The 24,360-nt window shown below is 39.6% G+C and overlaps 1 protein-coding gene across 2 annotated transcripts in view; it reads right to left on the minus strand.

The window, feature by feature from the left end:
* Window positions 1–22,257, minus strand: part of FEZ2 (fasciculation and elongation protein zeta 2) — a 35,996-nt gene extending 13,739 nt beyond the window's left edge. For both annotated transcript variants that reach the window (XM_090281147.1, XM_090281146.1), the window contains exons 1-5: window positions 21,980–22,257; window positions 17,888–17,996; window positions 12,828–12,944; window positions 10,911–11,052; window positions 9,604–9,872 (exon numbers count right to left, since the gene is read on the minus strand). In XM_090281147.1, coding sequence (XP_090137273.1) covers window positions 9,604–9,872; window positions 10,911–11,052; window positions 12,828–12,944; window positions 17,888–17,996; window positions 21,980–22,233 — 891 coding nt within the window. In that variant the 5' untranslated portion in view covers window positions 22,234–22,257. The remainder of the gene's footprint in view (window positions 1–9,603; window positions 9,873–10,910; window positions 11,053–12,827; window positions 12,945–17,887; window positions 17,997–21,979) is intronic.
* Window positions 22,258–24,360: the final 2,103 nt, after the last annotated feature.

A 24,360-nucleotide genomic window follows, 5' to 3' on the forward strand; every position in this document is an offset into this window, starting at 1 on the left:
AAATCAGAGATCTGGTTTCTCTCTCAGCTTTGCCACTCACTGTGTGACATGACAGCAGTCCCTGATCCTACCAAGGGCTGTTCCCTCACTGGTAAAATAGATTAAAATGACATCATTATTAAAGGTCTTATTTATAAATTCTATGAATCTATGAATTAATTCAACCAAGATACTTTATTTTTTAAGAAGACAAATCAAAAGCATACACGCACATAACAGTGCAGGACGGAGAGGTCCCACGGAAGTGCCCTGGAGCGACAGACTCCACGGCTAGATGATATTCAGAGATATCTACTCCAAAGGCTTCATGTTTTTATGAGGAGCGAGTGCATTTTGAGGAAGGAGAAAGACTGGGTCTTATTCTCTCTCCATCCCAGTGACTGGCGCGGCACCTGGGTCAGAGCAGGCACCTGTGAAGGTGCGCTAGGCCACAGCTGTGACCCCAGAGGTCCAGCGCCTGAGAGTCTTAGAGCCTGCGGTCATCATCTCATGAGGCCTCTTGCCATCTTGCAGGAGAGAAATTTCTTTTTAAATAGCTAAAAGGCAAAAATAATCTGAGGGTGAACAGAAGAAAGATGACAAGATATAAAGTTATTTGTCAAAGATGTAAACAACGGACTTGTGAAAAAGTCCACTGAAGAACCTGATCTAGGAAGTCAGCATGAGGTTAATAACGTAAGATAAAATAAATTGCTGGCGTGGTTTGTGAAACAACAGCGGGACTAAGCAACATAAAACCCCTAGGATAGCAAAGAGCAGCAAGCAGAAGATCGGTGAATGAGAAGAATCCAGGATGGGAAAGACGAGGGGTGGGACAAGGAGGAACTAGGTAAAGAACCCTGAAGAGCACACAATGGCTCCTGCTTTACAACTGCCCTATAAATTCCAAAAACAATACACCCTTGGGAAGGCAACATGAAACCTCAGAGACAGATTAAATTTACTTTTTAGTAACCTTTGCCTCATTTAGAAAAGCTACATTTACAACCTTGGGAGCAGATGCGGAATTATTAGGTGCTTATGGATCTTAACTGGACCAGAGGGAAGACTTTCTTCTCTATGTTTAAATTTTATGAGTAGGGAGAGAGAGCAAAGGAGGGAGGAGGGAGAACAGAAGGAGAAAAGTGCCACAGATGTGTCGAAGCACAGACAGACCTGAGTCTCGGGGTCGGGAATGCTCAATGAAATGAGCGACACTAAATAAAGATCTGCTATGGCTTAATTAAAGTCAGCAACTGCAATAAAAGTGTGCCAGAACACCTAATCCTGCCTCCATTCCATCTACCATTCCAATTCGAGGTCACAAATCCAAATGGTCCAATTCAAAGTGAAGAGCTGGTGAAGAATCTGTAAGCCCCAAATTATCTTGTCATCTATCCCAGAGTGGGATTGCTGATATAACCCATTTATAAGCAGGAAAATGATTCAGCAGTACAGTAATTGCATTATTGTCCCCCTCACCGAGGACCAGTGCCAAAGTGACAGGGTAAGGACAGGGACAGGGCCTTCTAAGCACCGGGCTTCAATCCTGGGAATACTCACAATTGTCTCACGACCATTTCCTCCCCTGGCGTGAGTCTGTGCTAGAAGTCTCACAATCAGCCTTTCTCTAGAAACTTTTCTCAGACTAAACCAGGAGCAAAGACTTTTTTAAAATCTATAAAAATCTGAGCGAACACAATGACATAAGCCGAGACCTCCACGCCCGTCCACAACAGGCTGCACAACTCAGAAGCGGAAAGTGTGGGGTGTCGGGGGTTCCTCGCGCCGGACAGCTGTGCGCGTCCTGCCTCCAATGCATACTGCTTTTGTGATCTAACACTGCTATTGAGCTTCTAATAACTCATGTATGAAATAGCCATCATAATAATAATATCTATTTTGTAGGGTTGTTTTGAGGATTCAACGAGATTATCCATGGGAAGCACTTTAGCAAAGTGTTCTGCAAATATAAGTATTCAAAAAAGTGTCTGGGCTGTATTCCTTTAAAAAGACTAGACTAACATTTGGGACAAAACTCCCATGGAGAAGTAACCACACCTTTCTACCTTTCTACCTTTCTCCAGGACAGCAAAAACAGTATTTCAAGTTCTACTCAAAGAAATGAAATGGCAACTGAGAAACATTAACCTCCTGATTACAGTCTCCGGCTTAAAAACGGAAGATAACATGAAGACCGGACACTACTGCCTGTGACTAAGTAGAGAAATCAGCCAAAGAAGCTTAAACAGAAAACAAGTAACATTTTTAGGTAATTCAAGGTCATTCTTAAGAATAAAAAGAATACAGCTAGAACACACTACATAAACTGAAAAGCAATGAGAATTAGATGTAGTGTACTAATTTGTTAATTCTTTTCTAGAGTCCTAAACATACCACTCTACAGCCAGCATATTCACCAGGTCAACCAATTCCACAGAAAGCAGGATCCGAACAAAGAAAAGCAAAACTAACGAGGAGGCTGGGAAAGTCAGACTATTTCTGCTACCGAACTTTCAGCCTCATCTGACACCAGCTACTACAGATCGCTAACTAGCCAGGAAGTCTTTTAAAAATTTCAGTATCAAAGCTCAATATCAGAAAAAAGGTTAGGAAAAGCAGTTAAGAAAAGCTTGTCATCTAACCTATGCTCTGATTCTATTAATATACTTTATACTCACAAATTCCAAAATGAAGTGAAATTCAAATATAATTATTCCTTATAAATCATATCATTTTCAGTAGTTTGAATGACATGATTTTCCAAATTAACTTATAAAGCAGTTTTAATTTTAAACAAATTAAAATTATCAAAATAAAAACATGAGAAAACAGAATTGAGAGCAATAGTTAACTGCAAAAGAAATTACCAATATAGTCAAATAATTATTAAGATATTACTTAAGATGTAAAAATTGATTTTACTTATTTTAACACATCTTTAATTCAAATAATTTTAATGTGAATTATAAAGCAGTTATAAATACAAATTCTACAAAAAATAAATTTTTCAAAAAAATCAGATTTAAGAAAATATAAATTATACCAAAGCAGATAAATACTTAAAAATGTCTTGAGTATTAAACTACTATTTTATAAGTTCAGTCTCAGAGAAGAAAGATGTAATGTGAAGGTTTTCAAAGTTAGGAGTTAAGTGGAATATTATCAAATAATATATTTTTGTATTTAAAGATCTTTTTACATTTTTATATAATTTAATATTAATATGGTAATTAAATTAAGTATGGCCAAAAATTTCAGAGCCACTAAAACTAGAGTAAAATAATCTTGGAAATTTATAAATTTCTTCCTGATATTTATGGATACTCTTAAGTATATATAATAGTACAATTTTCTGGTACACTATGGTTTTTACATGAACTTGTATTACATTAACAATTAACAAAACTCTCCAAGACATAAAGGAATCAAGAATAGACTCCTGATTTTACTACATTAACTGCTGGGTCATGACCATTGCAAAATACAAACAATAGATAATGATAATATATCAAAAACTGGATATGTATTTCTCTAAACAATACTCTCTTTCATAAAATAAATTTGTTCCACATCTAAAATACTTCACAATTCATAGGTGTGGATTATTAATTCATAAACATGACACATCCAAGCCTCTCTCCACCCTACCATGATCTTCCATTTATAGCATTAACACTAATTTTTAGAAATGCTCTGTGCAATAAAGAAAAATGCACAGTAATATCAGTTATCACCAACAAATTACTGCTGACAATATGGTAATATTTACATTCAAGTATGTGCACAGAGAAGACCTGATCCTCTCAAGCTCAACTACTTAGAAAAGGGGCGGGGGCAGCAGAATCAGCCCCTTTCCTTACTTCTCCTCTCTTTTCTTTAAACCACCTTTATCACGATGTGTAATAAATAAAGTGTAGCCAGGGACTGCCAATATTTTATTTTTATTTTTGTTTGTTTCCAGATCTGGAGATGACTGGTCTACCTGCTGGTTCTCTTCTCTTAGCTACCGGAAATCTGACACATACAAGAGAAGTCTGGTGCTGGGCAGCAAGTAGCTTGGACATGGACCAGCCAAGGCATCACCATCTGCGGGTACCACTCAGGCTGCTGGACAGGGCCCTGAGGAAAGGAACAAGGCTACATTTTATAATAGATGTTAGTCACAATATAGTGATCTTTTTATCTAGACAAACCCAAATGGAGTTCACATCTTTTTTTTCCTTCTAATTTTTAAATATTTTTAGTCTAACTCAGGGACTGGCAAGCTTTTCCTATAAAGGGCCAGATCGAAAATACTTTAGGTTTACTCTGTCCTTTAAACCCTAAAGCAGCCACAGACGGTATGTAAGTAAATCGCCACGGCTGTGTCGCAATGAAACTTTACTTATAATACAGGCAGACGGCCAGTCGTTTGCCTTGCCAATCCCAGGTCTAAATCATCTTAGCAAATGTGAACTTTTTAAATTTAAAATTAAAGAAAAGGAAGCAGGAGCCAGATCTATGTTTTTTTGCTTTTTTTTTTTAAACTAAAGCCACAAATTCAAGTAGTTGTGTCAAAACAGTTCCTTCAGGCTTAGAGCTAGCATAAATTAGAATAACTTCAGAATGAGCTAATAGTAGCTGTCTAAATAAAAAATAAATTTCTCTTATCTTAAATAAGCTTTGGTCAAGATTAAATGAAAAACTATTATTTGGACATTCTGAATGCAGAAGAGAAACAAAATAAGATTGACTATTAGTCATGATGTGAGCTAAGTGAGTCATAAAGACAGGTGGAGAATTATATCTAGGAAAGAAAAATATATACAGAAAGAGTATCTGCCACCCAAGCCCAAGCTCTCTCCCATCGTTAAGCAGTTATCTCCCCAACCCTCAAAAAGCAATAAATTAAGAGTAATGGGGTTCTTTTTATAACTGAGTTGCTGACTGTTGATATCCCAGAAAATTTCAGAACAGACTTCAGATTAGACTGTAGCAATTATACACTTTTGCTGGTGGTGAAAGCAACAGAGTAGAACTTCCTCTTGAAAGTGCAATGTGATTATGGCAAACAGAAAAGATATTACAGAGTCTCATCTTCTCAACCCTAAACGTAGAATTAAGCAAACTTACATGAGACATGACATTTAATTTAAAAAACTACTGACTTCTAAAGGAGGAAGTATGTCCATTTTCATCCATATAAGCTTACTAAGGTATGATGCTAAGCAGGTGTACACCAATGTCTTTGTAACTTCAGATAACTCAAGGTGACAACCACCACTAAATTAAAACATAACTGATGTACTTCAGCTTGTACTCATGTGACCTGCCAATGAAATACAAAGGCCTGTGAAATCTATTTGATGTAAACAGAAGACCGGAAAAGAAGAAAATCCCTGATAGAACAACAATAATTCAAATACTACAAATCCAAACCTTCTGGGATTCCATCTTCTTCACAGTGAAGTTTCAATTCAACAAACATGCATTAAGTGATGACCAAAGCAGCAAAACTGAAGTGAGGTGCTGGGGAAACAATGTGTATGGTCCTTGGGGAAACCTGTCCTCTTTCCAAGGACAGCTTTAAGCCAACGGTTACAGCAAAGTATGGTACTGTGACATCAGAAGTAGATGCACCCTCACAAATATGAAAAACATCTCAAATGTGACATAATAGATAACTCACAAAAGAACCCAAACAGTCAGCAGATAAAAACCATGGTTTGCAATGTATTGGATCAGAATATATTAAAAGGTAATAATATCCACTGCTGGCTGGAGGTATGGAGAAATGGCCACGTACTCATGCTGGTACTGGGTTACATTCCTACAGAACAATGTGGGAAGCTGGTTATTTTAAACCTTTTAAAACGACATATGCTTTGACCTTAAAAATTCCACTTGTTTCAGTGAATGAACAGTGTTGTTTCACTAAATCCACCCCCACCAAAAAAAAAAAAAAAAAAAAAATATATATATATATATATATATATATATATATATATATATATGTAAAAGAAATAAAGTCAACTTTAGGAAAATGATAGCTCTGGTTTGATAAATTTCAGATTCCTACAACATATTCAGGGAGAACTGTCTAATGGGTAGTTGGACATATAATAATTAGCAATTACTCAGGATATATGCTAGTCTTACACATATTATTTCATTAAATTCTTCTGAAACTCAAGGGAGTATGTACCCAGTGGCAGAAGAAGGATTCAAATACAGCTCTTAACCCAAAGCTCTTAATATTCTAGTCGGCCTCCACGGGTTTGGCACCTAGCAGAAAGATCCAAGATTGAAATACGGATTTGCGAGTTTATATTTCTTTTGTGCATTTTTCAACAGAAATATATTAGGTTCCTAATGTTGGACCTAAGGATATCAAGAAAAGAAAGTGACATTTCCTACCCTTAGGGAGCGTATTTTCGGGAAGACACGGAAACAAACCATTGCACTACGGTACAACAGTGCCAGCAGAAATAGTTAAGGGGCGAGCAGGGAATTCCACATTAGAGGAGGAGCCTTGGGGAAGAGTCTAAGAAAGGAAGACAACACTTGACCCTGATTTTTGAAGGATGAGTTAAAAAAAATCCAAGCAGACAGAAAGCAGGCAAGGAGGGCCACTTCACAAAAAGGCAGTGGCCTGCACAGAAGCACCAATGCCCGCACCAGCACAGCCAGCTCAGAGAAGTGCCCGCTGATGAACAGACGATGCCCTCTGATCATTCCAGTCTCTGCCCCCTCCTGCCCCCTTCCCACCCCTCTGCTCTTCCAAATGCTGAATAAAACAAGACAAGGGAGATACACAGTTTTCTGCTCTCCTGGGTGTCATTTTTCAAGAGAAGACCTACTCCTCCAACCTCCCTTCCAAAGGGAGAGTTGCCAAAGGATAGGACAGCATGCCTTGCCAGTCAGAAGGAGTAGTGACACGGTGACCACCCTGTCACCCTCCTTAGAATGGAACCTCCAGGAGACATGGGCTTGGTCGATTTCATTCAGCACAGCACCTACAGCACACCTGGCACAAGGAAGACACTTAGCAAGCACCTGCTGAATGAATGACTATTGTTTAGCTTACCCAACATATAGCATATTATTTTAAAAATTAAAACAAATCAATAGAACTTCATTTTGCTCTTATGTGAGACTCAATATTTTCTTCCCTATCTAATAGTATTTGCATGTCCCTAAAGAAATGTTCTAATGCTCTAAATAGCAACCCTAAGTCCCCAGGCTTTTCGCTGCAGGAAATGTTTAAAACAAAACATGTCTCCAAAATTAACACCTAAAAAGTTTAACTCTGCTCTATTCCCACCCAGATATTTCATTACACTTATCTTTATAGCAAAGAGAACAAGCTAACAATTCTGGATAGTGTTATACCAACTACAACCTGATGTTTTGTTTCAATGAAATGTGTGTAAGGGAAAATGGAAGGAAACTATTCCACACTGAAGGAAAAAATCCAAGTCCTGCTAATGAAACAAAAACTATCTAAGGAGAAAGAAAAGGGTACCGGATGCTATTAGAAACCAGATAATATATATCTTTAAAAAGGTCACCAGTTTTCAGACGTTAGTATCACCAATGACGACCGAGACACAGAGATCAAGCCTTGCCAACACTGCATTTACATAAAACGTCTGGGAAGGTGACATCTTTGAACCACGTGCCACTACTTTCAGAATCATAGGTTTCAGTCTCCTTTTACCACAGAGGGGACAGTTTTTCTCCAGCATTTTAGGCTTGAGAAAGCTAGAAGGAACAAGTACCACAATCTTAGCAACACCACTGATTAAAGCTTTTGACACAAATAAACCAGGATTCAAGAGGCCACCTTCACAAGTCCAAATATTGTAAAAAAAACAAAAATTTACTGTCATCATGAATCTATTTCAAGACTAATAAAGGTTCGAGTAAGACCTACATGCTACCTTGCCATTTCTCAATATAAATGCCATGTAAAATTACACAATGAATTCACTCTAACTCTTTCTATGTAGGAGTTACCAAAAGACGCCTTTAAACCTCTTTAGGGATAAATTTATTTTCTGAAGCCAAGTGTTAATACCAATAAATGGAGGATTTACATGTAATCTCTAAAAGTAGACAAGCAGAAATTACCAACCATGCTATGACATTTTAACTAAACATTTCATGTAATCACACTTGTATAACTGGGAGATTTATAGGGTGCAATTTTTTTAAAACAAGAGATATAAGATATTCTCCCTGGTATTTTAAAGCAAACTTTCCAGGACTGCATATTGAAATAAATGTTTTCTTTTGTTTTTTAAGTGTCTTTTCCTCCGGCGTGGTCACTAGAAGTGACTAAACACCTATTCAATCTATATTGCCATTTGTTGAAAATACTTTGTGCTACACAGATGAGAAGTTTTTCAAAGTCAGTTTACGAGCTATATCCTTTATACGTACAAATAGACATCACACTAAGAAGACACACATTTACTCACAGGCCAAGCACAGCACAATGAAGAGGCTATAAATGGTAAGATTCTTTTTGTTTGTATTAACAGCTCACTGGTGGCCCGGCAACCCAGCCCACATTCTCCTTCCTGGATTCCATCAGCATGTGGTCAATGAGATCTATTTCTCTGATAAGTTTTCTTTAAGAACAACACATCAAAACTTAAAGACAGAATTTATATTATTGTAAATCATTACAGCTAGTTTATGGTGCTTTATATTTATATTGCCATGTTATCCATACCATAAACTATAAAAAGTATATGCCCTTTAGAAAAATGGATCCCTTTGTCTAAATTATACTCTAAAAATAAAACTAACATTCTTTCATACAAAATGAATGTGGCAATACACACGGTCTCAGCTGATCAAAGCAAAATGAAAGACTGTAAGATCCATAAGGGAATGCATCTCATAATTAAAAGTTAATGTTTATGGTAAATTTTAATCATAGGACCACTTAAGAAAAATGAAAAAGCAGAAAACAAACAACTTTGTATGTAGAGTCAAAGACTCAAATATTCTAAGCTTGTTTTCACCAGTCAGTAATACTCTGGTCTGTCAAGCACTAAGCCAGATGGCTGATGTCACATAACTGCCTCTGACATCTTTACATTCTACCTTCACTGGGAAATCAGGACGAAGCTGTTTACAGATCAATCTGTGCTTTTAGGTTCAGCATAGTGTGGCTACCTCTCAACACATCCCTTTGTAATTTTTATTATATAACTCATTGAAATAAGCAAAAATAAGAAAAATAATACCTTAATAAGCCCACCAGCCAAACATAAATAAGCAGTATTAGCATTTTGATGTATTAAAATGGTCACTCCTAAAGCTTTTTTTTCCCTTGAAACATCCTCCTTTTTCATTCTGCGTCCTCCTCCCCCTTACTTCCCTCCTAGAACATGTCAGTATTGAATTATCCCGATAACCATCACGCTGTCACCATGAAAACACCTCCCTGGAGGAGCTGAGCACAGCGGTATCCTTGCACAGAATCCCCTTCGCACCCTGGTGAGCAGGAGCCACCCCTGCACACATACGCCAGCCTGCGTACGCCAGCCTGCGGCTGCTGGCAGGAGTGCTGGGGTTACCATGGAAACCGTTTCCAATGGGCCATGCCTCCTGCAAAACATCACTTACTGTGCCTGGCATATGACTTCTATCGTTCTTCCCGTTCAGAGAACTGCCATTCTTGAGTTTCTTTTTTTTCTTGGCTGTTTCTTTGTGCTCTTTCTGTTTGTTTTGCACGTCAATGAGAACAGAAATAAAGCTGTTTTTCACTTCCTTTTCAAACTCCAGTTCATCTCGCAAGGCCAACTGCTGTACCAGCTCTTCAGAGTATTCCTTAATGGCAGTCTCAATTTCTTCCAGGAGTTCATTTAACTCAGATACTGAGAGCCTTTTCACTCCTATGACCAAAAGCAAAGCAGAGCAGATACTAAGGCAAAAATGTTCCAAGGGTGTACAACAGGGTGTCTCATGCCAAAGAGTAAAACCATATTCTAAGCAATTAACTTGTTTGTGATCTTCTCAGAATCCTAAAACTTCTGGTGGGCAGGTCTAAGTGGAGATGGGCAGGCAAAGTTACTTCTCGAATGGTGGAGAAGAAACGTACTGTATAACAATTTTGTCTAAATGAATCATCCCATGAATAATACTTCAGTCAAGTCTTTAAAAATTGTACAAAGAAAAACCCAAACACAGGGAAAAGCAGACAGTACAGAGACTACCTGCTGACAAGAAATCATGAGCAATTTAACAGGGTTTTGGCACACTTCTGAAGAGAGAAGTTCATTTGAAAGAATTAAACTGAATGCATATTTAATCACATAGGCCCGCTGTGTGAGTTTTAGTGAGTACTGTGAAGATGAAAAGGAAGAATATTCACTGGAACCCAATTCAGTTTTTTCTCAGCACTTCCCTTCACGTGAGAGACAGGACATCACGGAAGTCCTACCCTCTGGTACCTCAGAATGTGACTGTTTTGAAGCAGGGTCCTAAGTTAAAATAAGGCCACGAGGGTGGCCCTGACCCAGTGTGGCAGATGCCCTCATCAAATGAGATGAGGACACAGATGCACACAGAGGGAAGTCTGTGTGACAGAAAGAAGACAGCCATCTGCAAGCCAAGGAGAGAGGCTGCAGAAGGAACCAACCCTGCTGAAACCTGGACGGCAGACTTCTAGCATCTGGACTGTGGAGACAAATGTCTGCTGTTGGAGCCACCCAGCCTGTGGCACTTTGTTACAGCAGTCCGAGCTGACTAACCAAGGGCCAGAGGTGAACATGACATAGTCCCTGATCAAAATACGCCCGAGTATCACTGGAGGGCGGGGAAGGGCATGAAACCCAGCCAGGAAGAATCAAAGATTTCTGGTAATAGGCACACTGTATGTTAAAAGTATACAAAAAGGCACAAAGAGCAATGATTTAAGTAGGGTTTCTTACTCTCTTCATAACTGCTTGTACTAGACCTCTTAAGAGTTTGAATTTCCTGGGAAAGCATGGAAAGCCGATCTGACTGTGTGGGCGTTTCATCATCTTCCGGGTCGGGTGACTCCTGCATCATTTCTTCAATTTCTTCAATAACCTTCCAAAATATACATGCCACTGTTAATCACATCTACATGGAAAATGATCCATCTGAAACACAGCACTCAGGAGGCAACCAGAGTAGAAGCACACTCAATTCTCCATTAATCGATAGTGTGCAGGAGTATGTGCTCTGAATGGCCAAAATTCAGTTGTAAGAGTGAACACAGTTTATCCAAAAAAATGTACAATATACTAAGTACAAACTTAAATAGAATATGACTCAATATGTCCATCATGACGTAGAAGGCCCTATCAGATCTCACAACGTCTAAGAAACGGTGCTACAAACACATGTATAATTTACTTCAGACATGCCAGAACCAGATCATAGTTATAGTTAAACAAAAGGACAGAAAATTTAGAAAAGACAACAACATTTAAAAAGTTATATATAAAGCAAGAAATTACCTCTATGGCAGCAAAATTTTAACAGCAGAAAAAAATTTCACATATTAATTCAATGTTAGATGAAGGGCTATTCAAAAATTACTCAAAATATGGATGCTTAAAGAGAAACAAAAGCTGCACATAAGCAGGAAAATCTCAGAACTATATCTGCCTGAATTTAAACAATGACCTACTGTCACAGGCAAAGTTGCTCAAATTTTACAACAGCCCCTTGTCCTGTTCCAGATTCCAAAAGTTGAGGATATAGAACTCAGAAAATTTAGGAAAATCAGAAAAATTACACAGTAGTTAGAAAAACAGACATAAGAGTTAAAAAAACAAAACTATTAGAAAAAACACAATGTGAATCAGCAAGCTTAACATGTAACACTTACAAGGAAGAACAGAAGTAAACCTGAAGGATGTAGGGATTATGTCCATCAGTAAGATTTCCCCAAAATACACCTTGAAGAACAGTAAAATGAGGCACTTGATAGAGGCTATGCAATCGTTTCTCTAAGCCATAAAAGCAGGAATAGCTTATGGTACCCAGGCCTTTTACTGAGGGTCCCACGTTTCCCTGGAATATCTCGCTCATCCCCATCTGGTCTTCTAAGCTGTTAGCTTGCTTCATAAGCACCTCGCCCTCCCAGGCCTAGAACAATTCAAGCTCAAATATGACACATTTTTAAATGTTCTCCTCCCAACCTAAACACAATATCTCTCTTTACTGACCTTGTCTTTCCAGCCTAAAAATACAGTGTGGTAAAAGTCACAGTCCAAGTAGCCATGAACGTTTTATTTCAGGAAGAAGTTCTTGCATCCCATTCTGACAACACAACAGAAGTGGGAAGAATATTCAGAAAATGAGAAAGCTGATTCAACTGGTTTTGAATGAATACAGGGCAGACATTATCAGAGCACTCCACAGGAATAATGCTCACTTCTTCCTGGAGTATACAGTATGTACATCTAGTAAGCGCTAACGATTTTTGCACGATTGGAGAGAAGCTAGGTGATTTCTATACAAATATAGTATAGACTGCCCATGTCTGGCTAAATCTAAAGAAGTAAGAAAAGTCACGGTATTTTTTCTGATTTCAGTGCAAGCAATACTCCCTGAACAACTCGCTGTATTGTTCTAATAATGCTTATCTTAGAAAACTGCCTTTGTTGGAAAATCTTTCCAACTAGCATAATCCCACTTGCTTCAGGTTACATCCTTTCTTCTCTCAATGGAGGAGCCAACTGTGAGGCCTACATAAGCAGAAAGTATCGGAAAAACAAGCCAACTCCAACAACCAACCGCGCAGTGCCACAGTAAGAAATCATTTTTCAGCTCAAGTTCCCCTTCCCCGTGGCTGATGGATTTCTCCCTTGTACCTGATCTGCAGTGAAGAGGGGCTCGTCATTAACGCAGGAGACGATGATTGAATGCATATCCAGCTGTTCTCTCAACTCCTCCTCGTCTGATGTATCAAAGAACAAGCTGTCACTTACCTAAAAACAAAATAATCCACTATTACAAGCAGGACCTTCTGATCACAACAAAGTCAAAGTGTCTTTGAGGGAAGCATCAGCTGAGAACGCTCCCTCCAAAGAGGAATGATTACCGTTGCTCTGTAAAGTGAAATGCTTTACTATTCATCTCCAACAGAAGAAATGAGAGGCATAAAGAATAAAAACTAAATTGCTAATGGGCTGCAAGCATCCCCTACAGATACACACTTGGCTGTTTTTTCCTTGGGAAGAGTGCTAAAAAGTTGACTGATAAGTACAAAAATACAGGGGTAGGTGTTTGTTAGGAAGGTGTAGGGGATTATAGCAACTAGTACAGTGTAGTACTAATACTCATTGTAAAAACCTTACCTGGAAAACTCAGCAGATTAAAATGCACAAGTGGTCATCTATCATCTAGGTGATGTGACATGATTACTCAGATGATGGAAGAACCATAATTAGAACTTGATTCCTCAGGAAGAAGTAGCACACACTGAGTTCCCAAAGAACAAGGGGCAGCAATGAACTATGTAGGAAGTAGCCATGTATTACTATTAGATAGTATGTAATCTTAAAATTGTATTTTGGCTGGAAAAATTATTTTATTTATCAATGCAGAGGATAAACATAAAATTGAGGCTACAACTGAGTATTAAGAGATCCCTACTTCCTCCTACAGGATCTTGGGAGGTTTAACGGTGAACACAGGTCACAGAGGAAGAAATGGGGCGAGACACGCAGAGGAACACTGGCGTGGTGCCTTGCATAACTTCAGGCTGGGAGAGGAGCCGCGGCGGCACTCGAGTCTGCCTGCTGCCACGTCCTGCAGCCCCACGTAGTACCACAGTGATGCACATCCCCTCACTCTGTCTCTCGGGACACCATCAGCCTAGGAAGGCCTGGCCACGGCCTTCCGCATATCGTCGTGAAATTTCAGAACACTGTGCAAGAAAAACAACCCAAAAGCTTCCAGAGAGAAAAAACCATCACATTAAAAGGACCAGGAATCAAAATGTCACTTGAATTCTCAACAGCAACAACAGAAGCTGGAAAACAATCAATATATTGATAATTTCCTCATTTCAATTAATTCCACCCTAGAATCCTAGCTAAACTAACGATTAGGTGAGGGCTTTGAATAAAGACATTTTCAAACATTCAAGTTCTCAAAACATTTACCTCTCAAGTATCCTTCTCAGAAAGCTACTACAGAATGTTTCATTGAAACCAGGAGGAAAACCCCAAAGGAAGACATGGGATCTAATACAAGAGAGAAGTGAAGGGAATCCTCATAATGACAGTGAGGATCCCAGAATAATGGCTGTGAGCTAAACTAGAGAGTAACCCGTTCAGGTTAGAACTGTTAACTGCCGAGGACATCAAGAAAAGCACCCAGGAACAGAAAGAAAGAGGCAAGGCAAAGACTGATAGATTACCTAGTGTATTTCAATTACCAAAATGAGTTTTATGGCTCTGTTGAGGCTGAATTAATGAGCTAATAATAACCTAAATTAATCACAAAAGGGCAATTATTATTACTCTAAGAAAAAAATGACAAGTGAAAATTATGCATAATGTAGTAAAATGGGTCAACTGTGAATATTTAAATAGTCAATATAGACGATGAAGATGAATTTAACCAAATATTTTGACAAAACTATATTGGAAAGGTAAGTTTTTGTGAGGGCTACAGTGTTGGGATTGGAAGGAGGACTATGAGAGAGCTAACCCCCATCCTCTGGGTAGACGTAAGTGGATAAAGTCTAAAATTAAAAAATAAAATCCAGTAAAATGATGTAAGTATGTTTATCTGTTAAAGAAATAGGTGAGGTAGTTCAAAGTGGTTGCCTCTGGTAAGCAGAAACCAAAGACGGGGTAAGTAGCGCACAGGCTTGTTTTTCATGTTAAATCCTATAGTTCTTGTATACTTTTTAAACTATGATAGTTATGCTTTTAATAAGAACGAAGAAAGGTGAAGAGATTAGGATCTTGATGACAGAAGATGTTTGATTTCAAGACTGAAGAAGCAGAGATGGCAAATTCCACAATATGACCATAACGGCGTATGGGTGATATGGAGCAGACCTAACGTTAACTTCATGGATCCTTAAATTTCAACACCCCCCCAATCACTCTTCTACATTGTAACTTAAAGACCAGAATTCTGTTTTATTTTTCCCCTCACAGACAAGTTGCCCCCTACAGACAAATAAGTTTTAACTTCAAAGTTACTCCTAAGGAAGATGTTATTATCTTACCATTTCTACTCTTGAAGATATGAAGATGCATAAACAAAGTAGAAGTCCTCGAAAAAATGCTCATGGTAGGTGGAGGGAGATGGTATAGGACATGTTCCTAAGGCAAGTGACTTAGAAGCATTCTATATAAAAGCATGATCAAGAAAGGAACTGGACTTAGGAGAGGTTTACAGCTATTGTCAAAACACATGAGTGATACCAGTAAGACATAAGAATAAATTTCTATGACAACAGAAATAATGATCCCAGATCATCATTCCACAGAGGGAGCCAAGCCCATTCCACACAGAGATGGCATAAGTTAAGGGCTGGAATCCTTTCCAGGCTTTGAAAACGAACCTTGGCTGTCACGAGTATCATTATTCACTCTCCCATTCGGCATCAATGTGCCTTCTCGTTGCCAAGCATTCCGAACACCACTTCTTCCAGTGCCAGGGTTAGAAACAGAGCTGGTGGTGCAGTTTCCCTCCGTGAAAATGGAGCTGCCTCCAGTGGAAACGAGACAGGCCCATGGAAGAATGTGGACTGCACTAGATGCCTTAAAGACCCGTCAGGTTTCTTCTCCCTTCGTCAAAACGATTTCCTACAGACCCTGCTTTGCAACTGGGATAATCCAAAGAATGCTTCCAGAAGGTAAACAAACACTGTCTTAGTACTGACTACAAGCCAGGCACAGAGGTAGTTACTAACGAGACAAATACAAAGACACCTACCAGGAAATCACAATCTACTGACAGACCCAGAAACATATGGTTAATAAGAGAACACAGTAATGGTTTGAGACATGGACAGAGTGCTGTGGGGACTCAAACCCAGGAGACAATGGGGCTAAATTCTATGGGACATATAAATTCTGTGAGGTTTTCACACCCCAAGTATAACTGACTCCTACAGAGAGGAGTGCGTTTTCCTTCTGCACATGATTTAGGCCATGGCCAAATTACCATCAGTCAGACCTGCTGTAGATGGGGATTCCCCCCAAGTGAGAGGCTGGATTAAGTGTCCTTTTAAAGTGCCTTCCAACTCTAAAATTGTATAATTCCATGAGATCAGCAAAGGCTAAAACAGTCATAGGAAGCTTCAGAGAGGAAGGGAAACTTGAGCGAAGTTCAAAGTGATAGCTAGCATCTAAATAAACAAAAGACACAGCATGAGGTATTTTGTTGCATTCCTTTTCATCATGTGTATGTCAGGTCAGTCTGCAAAACAGCTTAATGGGGTTAATAATTAGAACAAACAGTAAGAATTCTGTGTCTACTAGGCTACTGGGAAATACAGTCAGACGTCTCTATTTTACTAGAAAATAAAGGCACCAGTCTTTTCTGCACCACATATTTAAGAAAACCATTTTCACAAAACATTAACAATGCTATTTAAAATATTTATAGGCCTACTGCATTAAACGCCCAGTAATTACGCAAATACACTAATGAAATAAATATAGAGCATGCCAAAAGATCTGGCATGGGTTTACACCGTTATTTGATGAGGAACTTAAACAGGCAGGCGCTGAAACTGACATAATTTGGCTACGTTTCTCATCAGCTTTAAACAACAATGCCGTTTTCCACTTAAAAGCAAGTCTCTTCCCTATTCTGTTCCCCTTGCTGTCCTATCCCCTGTGCGCATTTTTCTCAGTCAAGGCATCGCCCCTTCACTATACCAAGTCAAACACAGCAGCCCCCGACAGCCAGCCAAGAACACATTTAAAAGCCAAGGACTGAAATGTCTTTTAAAGGTTCCGCAATATTCACATGAATACAGTCTTTGGGCAAAATGTTGTGTCCAGCAAGTCATTAAATTCACCAAAAAGTAACATCGGTTGATATTCCTGTACCCTCAATACAGTCATGTGCCACGTAACAACATTGGGTCAGCACTTAATCACATATACCACAGTGGTCCCATGAGATAATGTAGCCGAAAAACTCCTATCGCCTAGGGACATCACAGCACATTGCATTACTCGGGCGTCTGTGGTGATGCTGGTGTAAACAAACCAACTGGGCTGCCAGTCCTATAAAAGTATAGCACATACAACTATGCACAGTACAGCACGTAACACCTGATTACAATAATAAGCAATGGCAATGCTGGTTTATGTATTTACTATAGTATACTTTTTATCTTTATTTTAGAGAGTATTCTTTCTACTTATAAAAAAATGTTTGCTGTAAATCAGCATGCCATATTATGCCTTGTGCATCTCGTGTTTACTGTAAACAGGCCATACCATACAGCCCACGTGTGTAGCAGGCTATACCTCCTAGGTTTGTGTAAGTATGCTCTATAATGTTCACATGACAAGAAAATCTCACAATGCATTTGAGAATGTATCTCCATCATTGAGTGGCACATGATTGTACATTCAACCAAAGGCTATGATTCTCACTGAGTGTTCTCAGCATATCAAAATGGTGCAAGATGGGGGGAAAAAATGCTGATGATTGGTGCTCACACATAGGTGATGAAAATTTAGCTAAACATACAAAAGGGAGTGTGTTCTGGGGAAGAATTGGAGGAATGACCTAGCAAGCAGATTCTAGCAATAGAGGGCCAGTTCTATTGCTACAAGCTTGGAACTAAAAGGCAACTCATGAATTTTGGCTAATTAGAAATGCTCCTTTTTAGTTTCATTACCAGAATCAGGAATGGAAAAAATTACTGATTCAATTCCTAGCTTACCCCTTTTTCTGAGAGGTTCAGAGTGAGCAAATGCAAGGTCCTGGTATGGGATGACTTCCAGTCCACAGGCATGACATTCCCATAATTATCTGTCAGGGCATTCCAAATCCTTAAAAAGAATAAAACTACAGTCAATTAAAGTTTTAACATTCTATAGGTCCTTTCTTAAATAAATATCCAGTACTATAGTGAAAGAAAAACAAAAAATATGAAAGAAAAAAAAAAAAAAAGGCCCATTGTTCCTCAGAAAAACATCGACAAAGTAAAGCCCCCTAAATGAGACTAAATGAAAATCATATAACTGGGCTGCCAAGAAGTCCCAAGGGAAGGTGAAGTGAAATGGAAAACTCTCCCATGTTGATAACTGATGCTTTCCACTGGGACTATGTGCCAGGCACTATTCTAAACAATTTACATAGTAACTCATTTAATTCTCAAAAACAATATTGTGAAGGACCACTACTATCCTAATTTTACAGACAAGGAAACTAAAGCACAGGGAAGTTAAGTCATGTTCCCAGAGCCAACCTGATAATAAATACACTGTGCCTTATGCTTAATTTTCTTGTACAAGTCCAAACACATAGACCATTACACAGAGTAAATACTCTAACTAAATGTTTCTTATCCTTTCTGGAAAAAGGATTCAGTTGTAATGTGAGACTAGGGTATAATACCTTATTTGTAAGATAACAGATTAAGGACTAAAACTGACAAAATGAAAGGGGGAAAGAAGGGAGTTCACATTATAACGCACACAGGTTATATCCAATGCAGCTACCGCACCGTATTATCAGGCAGCATTGTGAGGAGGCAACAGAGCACCTGACTACAACTCAGGCAACATAGACTTTGGCCTTCATTCTTCCTCAATGAGCCTTTGGCCGTGTCCTTTAACCCATCTATGCATTAGCCTCCTTTCTATAAAATGAAAGGCTTGGACAAGAAAAACATATCCCTCCCAGCTCTATTATTCTAAGCATTAATTTAAATGAGTTGTATTGAGGAAGGCCACAAAGCACAGCAGATAAGAACAGCAAACGCCAATTTCATGACCAAAATGCAGGTTTCGGTACCAAGGTAATAACCAGCATAATAAAATACAACACTGTATGAAAAAAAAAAAAAAAATTGAATTCAGATATAAATGAAAGGAAATTTAATTGAAGTTAAATACTACACACATAAGCTATTTAACAGACAGAAAGGTACACATATACATGTCATAAAGAAAAAAACATTCTAAATGTTATAACAGGTATCTAATTGTGAATAAGCCATTACATAATCAGGTGGGGTTTATTCCCAAGTGTGTGAGCCATTAGGATACAAAAGCAAGACCACTAGCTTCAAAACAAGGAAGCAACATACTTGATTTAATGAGTTGGGACTTGGAGCTGAAGAGATGAAGCAGTGGGATCACAACTGCCAAAAGCATAAAATCCCCAACATGATGTCTGGCTTTGGAACGTGCATTAGTCTCAGTGAAAATGTAAACCCAAAGGATCTAGAAAACTGGCTTGTTTACCCAGCAGAGCTCCCATATGCTTGGTTGATTCCTATTCCCCTCTCTGTTGGAATCATAATCTCCTCTAATGCCAACATGTTCAAATTGGAGGCAACCCTTCTGGACTGTTCAGTGTTCCTGGATTTAAGGCTCACGCCTTCCTGGGTAAAGGATTTTCAAATACTGAATCACTGACTATATACCTAACCCTGGTCAAGAACTCAAGTAAGATATTCTAGTAGGTGAAGACAGTCCAGAGTTTGGGGGACTGCCTGTTCGTCCCTTCTTATATGAGGCTATAATAAAAGGACAAGCAGAATGGAACACTCCACCTAGAAAAAGTAACTGTGACTGAATTTGATCTCTCAAGAAAGGGAAGGACAATCAACAGTCCTCTATCTCCACCAAGGTCAGAAGATTTCTAGAATTCTTCAGTTAAGACATGAATTACCTTCATCCTTATCATAAAGTATTACAAGCAGTCATAAAGAACCGGCAAGTCAGCTCAATTCGAAGGTCCAAAGTCCCTTCCACATTGAGTCTTACAATAAGACCCTTCAAAAGTCAAACCTTAACAGATAAGTATAAGCCCTGTATTTAAGCAAAACTAAAACTGAGGCTCAGAGAACTTAAAAGTGCCCAAAGGACAGGCAATACCTGAGTGAAAGAATTCTCAACTCTCTCTGGTGAAAGGAGCAAGAAATGGACTCTAACGCGCTACTGGGAGCAGATTTATGCAACAGAAAGGGGATGAGAGTGGTCACCATCCCAGCCCTGGAAGAGAGAGGTTTCTTGTGCATTCCTGAATCAAGCCACATGCATTACCAGCATATCTTCCTTCTACTAAAAACCATTTTCAAGAGTAAAAAAAAAAATTTTTTTTAATTTTTAAGTTCTTACATCAACCCAAGATTTAAGCAAAGACTAAAATGCACTGCTTTCCCAACAGTACAGGTGAAGCAAAAATAAGGAATTTTAACTATCCGTGTACAAACCACTAAACTGTGTTGAGAAGTTACCCTTGATAAACCCAAACCTATAATTTTAAAATAAAGAATATGTCCTACATCTAGTGATTCAGAGTATATAAATATACAGGCATGTATACACACACACACAAAAAAAAAAACTATCTTCTTCTTGGAAACAATTTCAAAACTGTCATATATTGCAGAGTACAGGCATATCTGTGTGTATAAAATCCAATCACAAATCCTTCCCTCTACACCTGGACACTGTACCGAGGTACCAATAAAAGATATAGGCTCCACGCACAGCAGGGCCCGAAGCACTGCTAAGCCACGCTCACAGGCACCCGTTCCCAACCCCTTCTTCTCAAGCTTCCTAACTTATTCCTGATAGATCTGCTTCACGGAGGAAAGGACTCTCAAGCTACAAGCCCCTTTCTGTGCCCACGGATCTTCCCTTATCTCACAAGATGAATTTTTCCCTAAACTCTAATCTCTCCATCCCACCAATGTTCTGAAAACCCATCCACAACCCAGGTCCTCAGTATTTATTCCATTAACTTCACCCTCAGCCTCTCCAAGGGCACCTCTCCCTGACATTAAAACATGTTGAAGTTTTTTCACTCTCATGTTTGTTTTAAAAAAAAACAAACAAAAACACCTTTTGGGGCACATAATCACAACCCTTATTTAACCAAATTATAATTAGGATTCAAAGTGGTTAAATAAAGTGCTCCCAGGCACTCTAGCCCCTCCCCAACACCATCCACCAACTCTCATAAATCCCTGTTAATTCCCTATCATTGCTCTTAGATAATTCTGTAATAATTATCTGTTTATGCACTGGTCTCCCTACCAGGCTTGGAGATCCCAGCTATTAATAACCAGAGCTCCTTAGTTTCTGCCTCTGTGGAAGCTCTGTACTTGCACTCTCAGGTGGACCCAATAAATTCCTGTGCCATAAAATGCAGCTTCGCACGTGCTACATCCTCGAGCTAGAATGTTAAACCTTTGCAAACTCCCACTCACCATCGGGATCCAGTTTTCACATTTCCTTCTCTATCAAGTCTTTCCTGACTCCCCCCTCACACACACACACACACACACACACACACTTAAATCTAAATTTTACACATCTATCCATTAGAGCATTTGTCACACCCAAATATTTGTTTACAAATCTAGCTCCCACCCTAGGCTGCGCCCTACTTGCAAGGGTCAGACATCTTGGTATTCCCAGTGCGAAGCCGCCTGTGGCACTTAACGGACTCTCGATAAATGCTAGTTAAAAGAATGAATGGCTACACCTGTGCCCGAGGAGGTACTGCCTCCGACTACAGGCTCTACTAGGAGATTCCCTCTAAACTACACCATTGTTGTTCTAAGGCAGGAGGAGGAGGGGCGGAGGATTAAGGGCGGGGAGCGAGGGAGCAGGGGGTTTAAATCGCCCCGCAGGGAGACCCAGGGAAGGCGGTGCGCGAGCAGGGGAGGGGCGGGGACTCTGGGGCCGAGGGAGAAGCAAAGAGGGCGCGGGGCGGGGCCTGCGGACCGAGGGCCGGCGGACAGGGTGAAGGGCACGGGAGGCCCCCGCCCGCTCCCGGCCGGGCCCGCACTCACTCGTCCCCCTGGAGGAGGCTGCCCTCGGTGATGGGCCGCACGGCCGCTCTCGGGGGCTCGGCGCCCGGACCCGAGGGGCGGAAACACAGGCTCAGCTTCTCTTCCAAGCTGCGGGCCAGCGCCGGAAAGCTGTCGCCTGCCCCGCCGAGCCCTGCCCCGGCCTCGGGGCTCGCGTTACAGTTCTCCTGGTCCTGGAGGGTCCCGGCCGGCTCCTGGAACTCATAGAAATCCTGCCAGTCCCCGTCCGCCGCCATCGCCGCCCGCCGCAGTCGCGCGCCCCGCCCTCGGAGCCCCGCCCCGGCCGAGGCCCCGCCCCATCCCTGTGCCGAGGCTGTGGTCTGTTCTGGGCCGATCAGCTCTAGTCTTATCTACCCTTTCCCCGAGTCTTCACGGGGTGTTTCGTGGGTCCCCGTAGAAAGGAAAACCTCAACTGCGTTGAGTCATTTCCTGTAGTCTCTATGATTCCGGAGGAGCTTTCTCTCTTAGCTTTCCTTAGTGGGAATCTGGCCTAAATGTGTCTGAAACAAAGAGCTTCTTTAAACTTTTGACCTAGAGTCAGATTATGCACGAAGTCACTGCCCCAGGATTACCTGCTCCTTTTGCAACTTTTCAACCAGAATAACAGTCAAAGTCGGTTGGAAATGCTTAAGTGATACCGAAATTCATTCCAAAAATGCCTATGGTCTCCCACGTGCAAAGCTCCTGCTAGACCCTCTGGAACATAGAAAAATGGATAATTATGTAAGTTGATATTTGCAAAGCACTTGGAACAGTACCTGACAGTAAGTACCATACATGTATGTTATAAGTAATACCTAGCAGCTCCTTACAAGGGGCTTGCAATGTTGTAGTGATAAGACCAAAGGAAACCGTCTATACAAGATAAAAAGTAGGTATTGCAAGATGGAAAGAGTTCTGGAGATAAGGTGGTGGTGATGGTTGCACAAGAACATGAATGTACTTCAGCAACAACAAAACAAACAAGAGACCAATATCATCAGTTTAACATGCCAAATTAAATAAGAAGTTAAATATGAAAAAACTATGTACTTACTACCCTTGAGTGGTACACTTGAAACGTTTTAAGATGATAATTTTGTTATGTGTATTTTACCATAATAAAAAATGGTGGGAAAAGTCAGTGTGGTTACAAGGGAGTGTGAATATGTAAAGGCAATATATACCTAGGACTGTTACCAGACAAGGGTCTGCTGCCTGAGCACATAGTAGCCAATACTATGGCACTGACTTTTGAGAAGAGAAAGGAGCTTCATTTGCCAGTTACTTGGCAAGAAGACAGCAAGTAAGGCTCAAATCTGTCTTCCTGATCCAGTGGGGTTTAAGGAGCAAACACTTTAAGGGTTCACAAGAGTTACTTGTGAGTGGTGTATCTAAGACTTAAACTTTGTTTCTGGGTCTTGTTAAACAGAATAGCTTGAGCTAGTCTACAGTTAAAGGAATTGGTAGGAGTTATATCTTTGGACTGTAGTAATCACATACTTCATTTAGGAAGTGGGATGTAGTTGGGTCATGAAAGATGAGTTTGTATTTTGAAAAATTAGTCTGAAGTTAATAATAGAAAATAAGATATTCCCAGGATGCTCTGTTCATGTCTTGGAAAACTATCCTTAGCAATACATGTTAATACAAAAATTTCCTATTTACTAGGCCAATGACTCATTCATATTAAACAAAATACATCTATGATTGAACTTAATAAACTATCGATAATTACTTTAAAGGCAATGTTGTTGAAGGGAGCAGATAGATGTTGGGCTCTACTTGGCATGGGGTTGTCTTGTGTGGTGATGTAACAAGATACTGGGTTGGCCAAAAAGCTCACTTAGTTTTTTTCCATGCGATGGTTCTAGTAGTGCTTAGTTGTCTTAAACTTCATTCGAAACAATTTGTTAGATTGCTTGTGACAGCTGTCCTATCAGTGTGCGTTTTAAAAAAAACTTACCAAAATTGGTGAATTTTTGTGTAGCCATTTTAATATTGAAAATGGAATAAATAAGCATCATTTTTGGCATGTTATGCTTTATTATTTCAAGAAAAATAAAAATACAACTGAAATGCAAGAAAAGATTTTTGCAACTTATGGAGAAGGTGCTGTGACTGGTTGAATGTGTAAAAAGTGGTTTGCAAAGTTTCTTGGTACTATTGACATTTTGGCCAAATAATTCTTTGCTGTGGGGCTGTCTTAAGCATTGGAAGATGTTTAGCAGCACCTCTGGCCTCTGCCCACTAGAAGCCAATAGTGGAAATAGCCGACATACTCAGAATATCCAAATCAATAAAGTTATTGGTGAAAATGAAAAATTTGTCTTTTGTTTCATGGGGAAAAAAATACAATAGACTTTTTGGCCAACCCAATACTT

Source organism: Furipterus horrens, unplaced genomic scaffold (assembly GCF_987537825.1).
Source record: "Furipterus horrens unplaced genomic scaffold, mFurHor1.1.pri manual_scaffold_6, whole genome shotgun sequence".
Taxonomy (NCBI): domain Eukaryota; kingdom Metazoa; phylum Chordata; class Mammalia; order Chiroptera; family Furipteridae; genus Furipterus; species Furipterus horrens.